General features: G+C 38.8%; 2 protein-coding genes across 2 annotated transcripts in view; one reads left to right on the forward strand and one right to left on the reverse strand.

Moving 5' to 3' along the window:
- The window catches only part of isy1 (ISY1 splicing factor homolog), an 11,800-nt gene extending 3,845 nt beyond the window's left edge, over window positions 1-7,955 (forward strand). Inside the window, exons 4-11 of the mRNA XM_028447781.1 lie at window positions 1,039-1,104; window positions 5,085-5,127; window positions 5,199-5,311; window positions 5,502-5,619; window positions 5,697-5,819; window positions 6,124-6,212; window positions 6,286-6,375; window positions 7,801-7,955. Of these exons, the coding sequence (XP_028303582.1) occupies window positions 1,039-1,104; window positions 5,085-5,127; window positions 5,199-5,311; window positions 5,502-5,619; window positions 5,697-5,819; window positions 6,124-6,212; window positions 6,286-6,375; window positions 7,801-7,908 (750 nt within the window). The 3' untranslated portion in view covers window positions 7,909-7,955. The remainder of the gene's footprint in view (window positions 1-1,038; window positions 1,105-5,084; window positions 5,128-5,198; window positions 5,312-5,501; window positions 5,620-5,696; window positions 5,820-6,123; window positions 6,213-6,285; window positions 6,376-7,800) is intronic.
- A 7-nt stretch (window positions 7,956-7,962) lies between these two features.
- On the reverse strand, window positions 7,963-11,746 carry tsen2 (TSEN2 tRNA splicing endonuclease subunit). Its single transcript, XM_028447782.1, has 8 exons — window positions 11,513-11,746; window positions 11,314-11,442; window positions 11,140-11,241; window positions 10,907-11,048; window positions 8,474-8,510; window positions 8,304-8,415; window positions 8,158-8,247; window positions 7,963-8,070 (listed from the first exon to the last, which is right to left on the reverse strand). The coding sequence occupies exons 1-8, from the start codon at window positions 11,663-11,665 to the stop codon at window positions 8,011-8,013; spliced, it is 825 nt and encodes a 274-aa protein (XP_028303583.1). The 5' UTR covers window positions 11,666-11,746; the 3' UTR covers window positions 7,963-8,010.

An 11,746-nucleotide genomic window follows, 5' to 3' on the forward strand; every position in this document is an offset into this window, starting at 1 on the left:
CATTATATATTATAGTCATTATTCATTATATATTATATATTATAGTCATTATTCATTTATATTATATATTATAGTCATATTCATTAGATATTATAGTCATTATCATATATATTATAATTATAGTCATTATTCATTATATATATATTGTAGTCATTATTCATTTATATTATAATTATAGTCATTATTCATTATATTCATATATAGTCATTTCATATCTTATATATTATAGTCATTATTCATTATATATAGTCTTATTCATATATATATTATAGCCATATCATTATATATATTATTATAGTCATTATTATCATTATATATATAGTCATTATTCATTATATATTATATATTATAGTCATTATTCATTATTATATAGTCATTATTCATTGTATATATATTATATTCTTATATATTATAGTCATTATCATTCTATATTATATATTATAGTCATTATTCATATATATATTATTATAGCATTAATATTATATATATATTATTTATTCATTATATATTAATATATAGTCATTATTCATTATATATTATATATTATAGTCATTATTCATTAATATTTAGTCTTATTCATTATATATTATTATTATAGATCATTATTCATTATATATTATTCATTATTCATTATATATATAGTCATTATTCATTATATTTATATATATAGTCAGTATCATTATATTATATTATAGTCATTATTCATTATTCATTATATATTATAGTCATTATTCATTATATATTATATATTATATTCATTATATATTATAGTCATTATTCATTATATATTATATATTATAGTCATTATTCATTATATATTATATATTATAGTCATTATTCATTATATATTATATATTATAGTCATTATTCATTATATATTATATATTATAGTCATTATTCATTATATATTATAGTCATTATTGTGTGTGTGTGTGTGTGTGTGTGTGTGTGTGTGTGTGTGTGTGTGTGTGTGTGCGTGTGTGCGTGTGTGCGTGTGTGCGTGTGTGCGTGTGTGCGTGTGTGTGTGTGTGTGTGTAGGAGAGACGTCCCTTCCTAGCATCAGAATGCACTGATCTTCCAAAGGCTGAGAAATGGAGACGACAGGTACAGTTCTTACAGATTTCTTACTTTTTAACATATTTTTCACACTTAAATATTTCAAATCAAACTAATGTAAACATTAATCAAAGATAACAAGTAAACATAAATTACAGTTTTAAAATGAAGGGTTTTATTAATGAGGAAGAACACATAGCCCTGTATGATAAAGTGTTTACCCCCTAAACATAATAACTGGTGGGGCCTTTAGCAGCAGCTACTGTAATAAAGTGTTTATGTAACTTATAATGAGTTTATAACAACACTGTGGAGGAATTATGACCCACTCATCTTTGTAGAATTATTGTAAATCAGACACATTGGAGGGTTTTCCAGCATGAACCTCTTTTTAAGGTCATGACTCAGCATCTCAATAGGACTGAGGTCAGGACTTTGACTAGACCACTCCAACATCTCCATTTAGTCTTTCTTCAGCCATTCAGAGGTGGACTTGCTGGTGTGTTTTGGATCATTGTTCTGCTGTAGAACCCAAGTTGGCTTCAGCTTGAGGTCACTAACAGATGGTCAGATGTTCTCCTTCAGGATCTTTTGGTAGAATTCATGCTTCTACTTATCACAGCAGGTCTTCCTGAAGCAGCAAAACAGCCCCAGACCATCACACTACCACCACCATATTTTACTGTTGGTATGATGTTCTTTTTCTGAAATGTGCTGTTATTTTACACCAGATGTAATGGGACACAGACCTTCTCTAAAGGTCCACTTTTGTCTTGTCAGTCCACAGAATATTTTCTCAGTCAAGATGTTCTCTGGTAACAATGAGACTTAATGTTGTTGTTGCTTAGCAGTGGTTTTGGGTTTAGAACTCTACCATACAGACATTTAACCCAGTGTCTTTGTTATGATGGAGTCATCAACACTGACCTTCACTGAGGAAAGTGATGTTCTTTAGATGTTGTTGTGGGGTCTACTGTCACCTCATGGATGAGTCGTTGCTTTGTTCTTGGTCGACCAGCCACTCCTGGGAAAGTTCACCACTGTTCTGTGTTTTCTCTATTTGTGGATAATGGTTCTCACTGTGGTTCTGTGGAGTCCCAAAGCTTTAGAAATGACTTTAGAACCTTCTCCAGACTGATAGATTTATGATAGTTTTTATATTTTTGTCTCATTTGTTCCTGAATGTCTTTAGATCAACATGATGTCTAGAGCTTGTGAAGATCTTTTGGTCTACTTCACTTTGTCAGGTTCAGGTTCTATTGGAGTGAGAACAGGTGTGATCAACCACAGTTATGTTCTAACAGGAGCTGGGGGCAAACACTTTATCACACCACTGTATATATATCTATAACTGTATATGGATATCTAAATTAGTTTCCTAGAGGATGTGATCAATAAATGAAAGGATCGATTGATCCAATCAGCCACGTGGATAGAGAAGGACACACCCACTATTGGACAGATTGTTTTACTGATTAATTAATTTGTCAGGAGGCGGAGCTTCATACTGGATCAGATCTGATCCTAGAACTTAGGGGCGTGGCTCAGTGGTAGAGTGGGTTGTTTCTGTGGCTGAAGCACAGACATGAACACGTGCTGAACACAGACAACTACAGTTCCATAGAATTATGGTTCAAAACAAACAAACAAGCTAAAGTTGTGTCTCACACAGACACACACACTAGACGACACACACACCATGACTGAAACACCAGAGAGGAGAGTTTACCTCAGCATGGATCATAAGTTTTGTTCAAAAGTCACATTTAGAACTATTTTGTCTTTAAACGAGGTAGAGACGTAAAGATGAGCTTCTATCATTTATATCTAATACCAGATTAATACGCCCTGTTTATGTTCTCATTGGATAATATTAGTTAAAGGAAGTCTGTATAAAACACCTACAAAATACATCAAATATAGTTTTCACAGGGAATCACTTCCTGTTTATTGTATTTTATGTTGGAGAAGAAACATTATTATCAAATAGATTTTTTAAAGAGACAGTTGATTTGTTATCACAACTATTACATAGTTAAATGTACAAAGGAAACTGAATGATTATTTAATTTCAATCATATAAATTCTAAGTTATTAGTTTTTTATTGTTTATATGTTTTTGTACATGTACTGTTATCATGCACCAAACAACACTATAAGTAATGAATAAGTATTTATAACTTCTATCATAGTGGGGCCACAATAATGTTTGTTTGATCAGAGGGTCACATGATCAACATTCATGTCAGCATTAGAATAATGAGTGATCTGAGCATTAATACAGGAAAGAACAAAGAGTTTTTATAGTCATTTTGTGTCTTTCTGTGTATGTTTGTTGTTGTCTTACTTGTTGTCAGACATTTTGTGCATTGCTGTAGTTTTTGTGTATTTTTCCTGTAAAATATGTTTATTTGCAGTCATTGTGTATTTGTGCTGCCATTTTGCATTTTCTGAGTAATTTTTGTGTATTTCTATCTTATGTGTACTTTTGTCATTTTCTGTAATGTTTTATATTTTTCTGAGTAATTGTGTTTGACTGTTGATTTTGTTCTTTTTTGTGGTAGTTTTGAGTATTTTCTGTGTTTTTCTTGTCTTTTACTGTATTTTCCTGCAATGTTGTAATTCTTTGTAATTTTTTACGTTATCTTGCTCTTGTTTTGTGTGTTTTTCTGTCATTTTGTACATTTACTTTGGGGGCCGCATAACATTAGACCAAGGGCCGCATTTGGTCCCCGAGCTGCCAGTTGCTTATGTCTGCACTAGTACATGTTGTATTAATTAAGAAACACACCTATAATTATCTAATGAGTTTAAACCGTTTATTAATGTTAATGTCAAATGTATTAAGTGATAGAGTGTAGTTATGGAATATGTCACAATAGAATGAACTAACTTTAAAATCAGAAAATGGCAATAAAATTATGATATTTTTTAATATTGTACTTAATATTTTGCTAATTTTGAGTTTATTTGTGATTGCACGTTACAACAAAATTACATTTCAGTTTCATCCCGTCCAAGAAAATACAACATTTCTAATATAACATGGGAGCACATCAGCAGGAGGCGACGCCCCTTATTTAGATGAGCAATGTGTAAGAAGAAAAGCAAAAACCAAACTAGGCCCTTGTAGAGAGGGGCGGAGTTTGGGATCATGAACAAAACTCTTCAGCAACATTGCGACAGAAACCAACAAACACAACATATAATTCAATACAACAGCACGTTAGCATGGGGGAGGGGCAGTTAGCAGCTCAGCCACAGGGTGGCGCTGCCCTTACGGTGCACCTCCTACTGCCAACCGATCGGAGGGAGGAGGGGGTGGAGCCAGAGGAGACCGTGACAAAGACAGGATATGTAGCGATGTAGGAGGAGTTACAGACAAGCCTGTTTACTCAGACTCTGCTGCTGACTGATGACCTCTAGAGGACGTAGGTAGAACCTGGTCCTGGTGGACCTGAAGAGGAGGGAAAGGTCAGAGCGTCAAATCAACATTCCATCCATGGAGAGTTTGAAGAGAAGAAAACAGACCATACATCTGATACAATATCCGCATGAATCATACATTTATGACTAATTCTGTGGTGTGGAATGTTAGAAAATGTTAGATCATGTGATGTTCCTCACACAGAGAACAATAGTAACAGTAGTTACTGTAGAACCTCCTATAGTTGAAGTGTTGGAGCAGAACATTTTATATCAGTGATTATAGATCCAGTCTGATCAAATCTGATAATTGTTTTCACACTGATATCAGATCAATATCAGATATCAATATTAAATCAGGACTCCTCTAGTTTAGAGTGTTCCAGATTGTGTTAAAATACAAAGATTATTTGGGGGAGGAGCCTCCCTTTTTCATGCTGTTGGTGTTTGTATGTCTGATTATTAGAACTGCTGTTGGCATCAGTTACCATGGTGATTGACCTGTATCAAGTCAAGCAGCACACACAGGGTTAATCCTGGAGAACAGGACCTTTAGGATTAGATTATCCTGATAATTAAATTACTTTGTTTTGATGTTTCAGATCATCAGTGAAGTTTCAAAGAAGGTGGCTCAGATTCAGAACGGTCAGTTATTCTGTCTGTTATTGTGTGTGTGTGTGTGTGTGTGTCTCTCTCTAACCTGTGTGTGTGTGTAGCTGGTCTAGGTGAGTTCAGGATCAGAGATCTAAATGATGAGATCAATAAACTGCTCAGAGAGAAACGACACTGGGAGATACAGATCAGAGAGCTGGGAGGACGAGATTATAACGTGAGTACACACACACACACACACACACACTTGACAGCATGTGCAGACAAAAGAAGAAAAAACACACTGTGTGTGTGTGTGTGTGTGTGTGTGTGTGTGTGTGTGTGTGTGTGTGTGTGTGTGTGTGTGTGTGTGTGTGTGTGTGTGTGTGTGTGTGTGTGTGTGTGTGTGTGTGTGTGTGTGTGTGTAGAGGTTTGGTCCTCGTATGCTGGACCATGAAGGGAAGGAGGTTCCTGGTAACAGAGGTTATAAATACTTTGGAGCTGCCAGAGATTTACCTGGAGTCAGAGAACTGTTTGAGAAGGAACGTACGTACCTCTACCTGTAGCTGTACTTCTATCTGTACCTTTAGCTGTATATATAACATCTTCTGTCGTCCAATCAGCTGCTGCGGCTCAGAGGAAGACGAGGGGGGAACTGATGAAGGAGGTGGATGCTGAATATTATGGATACAGAGACGAAGATGATGGAGTTCTGGTTCCTCTGGAGGCTCAGCATGAGAGGACAGGTAACACACACACACACACACACACGATGACCCTGTAAATCTTTACACTTTTCTTAAGAAATATAGAAATATTGAGTACTTATATGGGGTGAAATAGTCAAAATGTTAGGTGAGCTTTGATGTTGGGTGACATCACTAGAACCTCCCAAAAAGTCCTTTTAATGTGTTTTTATATTTATTCACATTTCCACTACAAGAACCATTTAAAGGTTGAAAAAAGCAATGCAAGCACTGGGAGAACATGGAAACCACACAGAGCTGTCAGTAAACTAGTTACCATGGTAACAACAGTGTGTGTGTGTAGCGGTGTTGGAGGCGGTGCAGAAGTGGAGATCAGGTGATGGAGGGAGTCAGCAGGAGGAGGAGCAAAGCATCTACTCCACCTTAGAGGAGGTGAGCCAATCAGCAGCCTTCAGCTCCCTCAGCACGTTTACAGGCCACGCCCCCTCACTGTGTGTGTGTTCAGGCTGATGATGAAGGTGCTCCAATGGAGGACGATGATGATGAAGGTGCAGCGTGCTTCATTGCTCATGTACCTGTTCCTTCACAGAAAGAGGTGAGACTTGTCTGTAGCTGTGTGTCTGTAGATTTGTGTCTCTCACAGACCTGTAACTTCTTCTTTAAGAGGCTCCTCCTCCACTCGTTACCTGTATTAATGGAACCTGTTTGAACTGGTTATCAGTATAAAACACACCTGTCCACAACCTCAAACAGTCACACTCCAAACTCCACTATGGCCAAGACCAAAGAGCTGTCAAAGGACACCAGAAACTAAACTGTAGACCTGCACCAGGCTGGGTAGAGTGAGTCTACAATAGGTAAACAGCTTGGTGTGAAGAAATCAACTGTGGGAGCAATTATTAGAAAATGGAAGACATACAAGACACTGATAATCTCCCTCCATCTGGGGCTCCAAGATCTCACCCCGTGGGGTCAAAATGATCACAAGAACGGTGAGCAAAAATCCCAGAACCACACGGGGGGACCTAGTGAATGACCTGCAGAGAGCTGGGACCAAAGTAACAAAGGCTACCATCAGTAACACACTACGCCACCTGCAGTACCAGACGTGTCCCCCTGCTTAAGCCACTACATGTCCAGGCCCGTCTGAAGTTTACTAGAGAACATCTAGATGATCCAGAAGAGGATTGGGTGAAGGTTATATGGTCAGATGAAACCAAAATACAACTTTTAGGTAAAAACTCAACTCGTCGTGTTTGGAGGAGAAAGAACACCATACCTACTGTAAAGCATGGGGGTGGTAACATCATGCTTTGGGGCTGTTTCTCTGCAAAGGGACCAGGACGACTGATCAGTGTAAAGGAAAGAATGAATGGGGACATGTATCGTGAGATTCTGAGTGAAAACCTCCTTCCATCAACAAGGACATTGAAGATGAAACATGGCTGGTCTTTCAGCACGACAATGATCACAAACACATCGCCCTGGCAACGAAGGAGTGGCTTCATAAGAAGCATTTCAAGGTCCTGGAGTGGCCTAGCCAGTCTCCAGATCTCAACCCTATAGAAAATCTTTGGAGGGAGTTAAAAGTCCGTGTTGCCTAGCGACAGCCCCAAAACATCACTGCTCTAGAGGAGATCTACATGGAGGAATGGACCAACATACCAGCAACAGTGTGTGAAAACCTTATGAAGACTTACAGGAAACATTTGACCTCTGTCAATGTCAACAAAGGCTACATTACAAAGTATTGAGATTAACTTTTGTTATTGACCAAATACATATTTTACACCATAATTTGCTAATGAATTCATTAAAAATCCTACAATGTGATTTTCTGGATTTTTTTTTCTCATGTTGTCTCATAATTGAGGTTTATCTATGATGGAAATTACAGGCCTCATCTTTGTAAGTGGAAGAACTTGTACAATTGGTGACTGAATAAATACTTTTTTTGCCTCACTGTATATAATCTGTGTATATATATCAAACTTGTGTGTGTATAATCTGTGTGTGACAGGTGGAGGAGGCTCTGGTGAGGAGGAAGAAGATGGAGTTGTTGCAGCGCTACGCTAGTGAGACGCTACAGGCTCAGAGTCAGGAAGCTAGGACACTACTGGGACTCTGAGCTCTACCTGTCTGTAATAAAGGTCTTGATGGTCAATGATCACATGATCAGATGTCCTTTCATTCAAACTTTATTGACAAAATGACATCAGTGCTCAGCCAATCAGAGCTGATCTTGCTCCTCTCTCTCTTTGGAGGAGACCCAGCGGTTCACCACCACCTCCTGCACACACACGTTATACACACACAGGTTATATATACACACACACATCAGCTCACTGTGCTCCAGGTGCAGTTTGTATGTTCTCACCTGTACAGACAGCCGACGTAGACAGTCAGGTGACTCCAGCTCAGACTCTGATTGGTTGTTGGGGTAGATGATGTAACACAGCATCAGCTCCTGGAGACACACGAGTGTCAGAGCCAATCAGAGCATTAGCCCCACCCACTTGTTACCTTGGAGACGCTGGAGGCAATCCTGCTGAGCGCCGCCAACGAGCGCCACGAGAAATGACGCTCAGAGCAGTCCCTGAACGCACCGTCAGCTCTCTGCACCACCACCGAGTAGCTAACGATCATTTATAGTTAGTAATCAATAATCAATACACTGTGTGTATGTGTGGTACCTGGCGTGGTAGAAAGGCGGTCCTTTCCTGTACAGCACTAGAAACAAACAAACATGTGAGATCACTTCAGCTGCCGTACGCTAAAAACCAGTGCATACGCAAAAAAAATTTACGACTTCAAAACTAGGGCGCACATTCGTCACATGTCTTTCTGTTTTTAAATCACAACTTGAAAGTTGTATCACATGAGGAAACGCCTTACTTCAGCTCCGCCCATATGGTGCCTATAAAAGGTCAGGCTCCGCCCATATGGTGCCTATATGTGATAACAGAATGTCTCCTGGTTAGTTCTGGTCAAACTGCCCAAAACAGACCAGATATTATCCTACTGATAACATTTACCAAGGTCTCTTCTCAGAGACTCTGTTATTGTTATGCTTAGCACTATCAGCAGCTACAGAACCCTGAGAACACAGAACAACTACAGATTCATGGGACGTTCACACTGAAACCCTTTAACCACATCTGACCTTTAACCCTTCAACTTGACTCTGTCTTATTTCATTCAAAACCACCACAACAGTTGGGGGCTCGTCCAGGATCTAAATACATCAGATAATGAGGTAAGTGCAGAAGTTTCCTTCTTAACATTTCAGATGAAAATCTGTGCCTTGCCTGTTAAATGATTGATTAGATAAAGAACTCATTAAAATCTGAATTTGTGGTGGTGAAATAATGGGAAAAGTTCATTTTCCCCCAAAACAAAAAAGACGTGAAACAGTCAAACATGAAGTGTCTAAATATAATATGATTTGTTTTGTTGGAACACATTGTATTTTTTACTATAAATCTAAATAATTTAAAATCCACATAAAATGAGTGATTACAGCATATGGGGGAGGAGCCTGTGTGGTACAGGTGCAATGGAGGAACTGTAGCAGGAGTAGACTCTAGTGGAGAAGGTCTCAGTCAGAACCATTAGCACTGAGTTAGGAGTTAAATATCTGTAACAGAAGCAGCACCAGTGTGGTACTGGGTGTTCTTCTCCAGCTGGGTCCAGATGTGTGAGGCTGAGGTTGTGATTACACAGTGAGATGTCCAGTTTTAGGGTTTCCACCACCTTTGGTCTGTTTATAACACACAAAGGTTTGTGTTTCCTGCTGTAGGAGCAGAAGATCTATTACAGAGTTATTAATAACCATAACAGCAGAAACAATCTGAGCTGTATTGGGGGGTACCAGGTCACTGTAGCTCTGCTCTGTAGGAACCGGTTCTGAACGTGTAACAAAGTTCTGCAGACTTTATTATACAACAATATTTATTATCATATTATCTGAGTCTGGTCAATGATGCTAAACTATTAACAAGAATAAATACATGAATAACTAGAACTGAAAGGGGGCCAAGCCTTTAAATTTGCAACAGTGTGGGAGTTATTGGTCAAAACGTGTTGACCTTTGTTATAGCGCCACCTGCTGGCGGACATATGCGAATTTTTGCGTCCAAGGTCCCCTGGGGGTTTTGGACCCAACCACCAAAGGGCACCGCCCTACCTTACACGGTTTATTCTGCAGCACCACTTTTCCCCAAGGAAACATAAAAGATAACAATAATAATAACAATAGGGTTCTAGCACCGCTGGGCCTAGAACCACGTATGGTTCCCTGGCCCTTAACTAAAGGAAATGTTTATTATTATTGTTTCTGTGATAATCATTGTTTGTTTTTGTGATGTTAGGTGAAAATAAGGAAAATAATTCATTAGGAGCAATGATGATGTCAGCATAAAAATATATTAATAGATTAATTAGAAGATTGAACCAGAGTTTAGAAAATAAATGTTATAACTAATGTGGAGAAGCTATAGCATTAGCTAGAGTTTACTACGGACATGAAAAATAAATAACATAAAGATAAAAATTATATAGGTAAACATTACTATTAATGCAAAAAGACAACATAGAGGAGCATTAACCTTAATGCTTAACCTATTATTATTAATAATGATATTAGAACCAAGAGGAGTTTTAATGATAATATCAATAATAATAATAGAACCACATCACACATATTCCTATTATTGATCCACTCACAAACATTAGTTCCTAATATAAGTTTTATTCTAACAGTAATGATAATGATTATCACATGGACAGTAGATTTAGTCCAATCACAATAGGGGGCGGGGCAGTGTGAGTATTGATTATTAATGATAAATTCATTGATTAATCCTCAGACATTAAACATGTTTAATTTGGTTAAAAAACCTTTAATTAAAGCTCAGAGTTTGATTTTAAACATTATAATATTTATTATGCACTAGTGTAAATAAATAAAATGTATTATTATTATTTTATATGATCACTGGAGGTGAAAGTACTTATAAGATCTAGATCTAGCAGCTGATTGGCTGAGACACTGCTCCTCAGACTGATATACAGAGAGGGCGTGGCTACACCCCACCCACGCTGTCCCCAGTTTGTTTGTCTCTTACTGAAGTCAGCGCCGTACTTGGCTCCGCCCCCTTTAGGGACCCACCCCCTGCTCCTGAGGTGGTGATAGGCTGCGTAGGAGCTGATGAAGTCTGGACCAATCACACACAGCCTCCTCCACAGCTGGACGACTGACAGGGGCTCCTGGCCAATGAGAGAGCAGAGGGGCGTGGCCACAAGGTGATCGGCCAGTTAAGACAGAACTACAGACACAGTCAGAGGTACAGACACAGACCTGTTCCTGGTAGACAGACAAACATCCCAGACCATAAACTAAGAAGAACGTTTCCTCCAAACTCAGCTGAAGGTATTCCGTCATCAGGGGGGCGGAGCTAACCTGGTAAACAACAACATAACATGTCTAAAGATATATTTGAATACAGATGTGTTATGTAGCATCTGTTCATACCTGTGGACACACAGCTGTGATGTCATGTGTGTGTGACGTCACAGAGGCTCCTCCCTGTAGTGAGCTGTGATTGGAGCAGCCAGTGAAGTCAGGTCTGGACCTGGACAGGATTCCTTTACCAAAGAACCCCTGAAACACATCAATCAAATCAATACATGGCTCCTCCCCCTGCTCCGCCCCCTCACCACGTGCTGATCACCTGACTGTGGATCCTCCGGATGTGTTCCGGGTCCCGGACCAGCACGTGTTTGTTGATCAGCTGTGCTCTGAGCCTCGTGTCCAGAGGCAGAGGAGCCTCATACTGCTCTGTGATCCTCAACCTGCGGCGCGGGGGCCGAAGCTCCGCCTCCATGCGGCTGTTCCCGCTCCGGAATCAACGGTGACGGTGTGTGTCACAGTCAAAGAGTCCGGAGGGAAACACTGGATCCTTTAA

Source organism: Gouania willdenowi, chromosome 5 (assembly GCF_900634775.1).
Source record: "Gouania willdenowi chromosome 5, fGouWil2.1, whole genome shotgun sequence".
NCBI lineage: Eukaryota > Metazoa > Chordata > Actinopteri > Blenniiformes > Gobiesocidae > Gouania > Gouania willdenowi.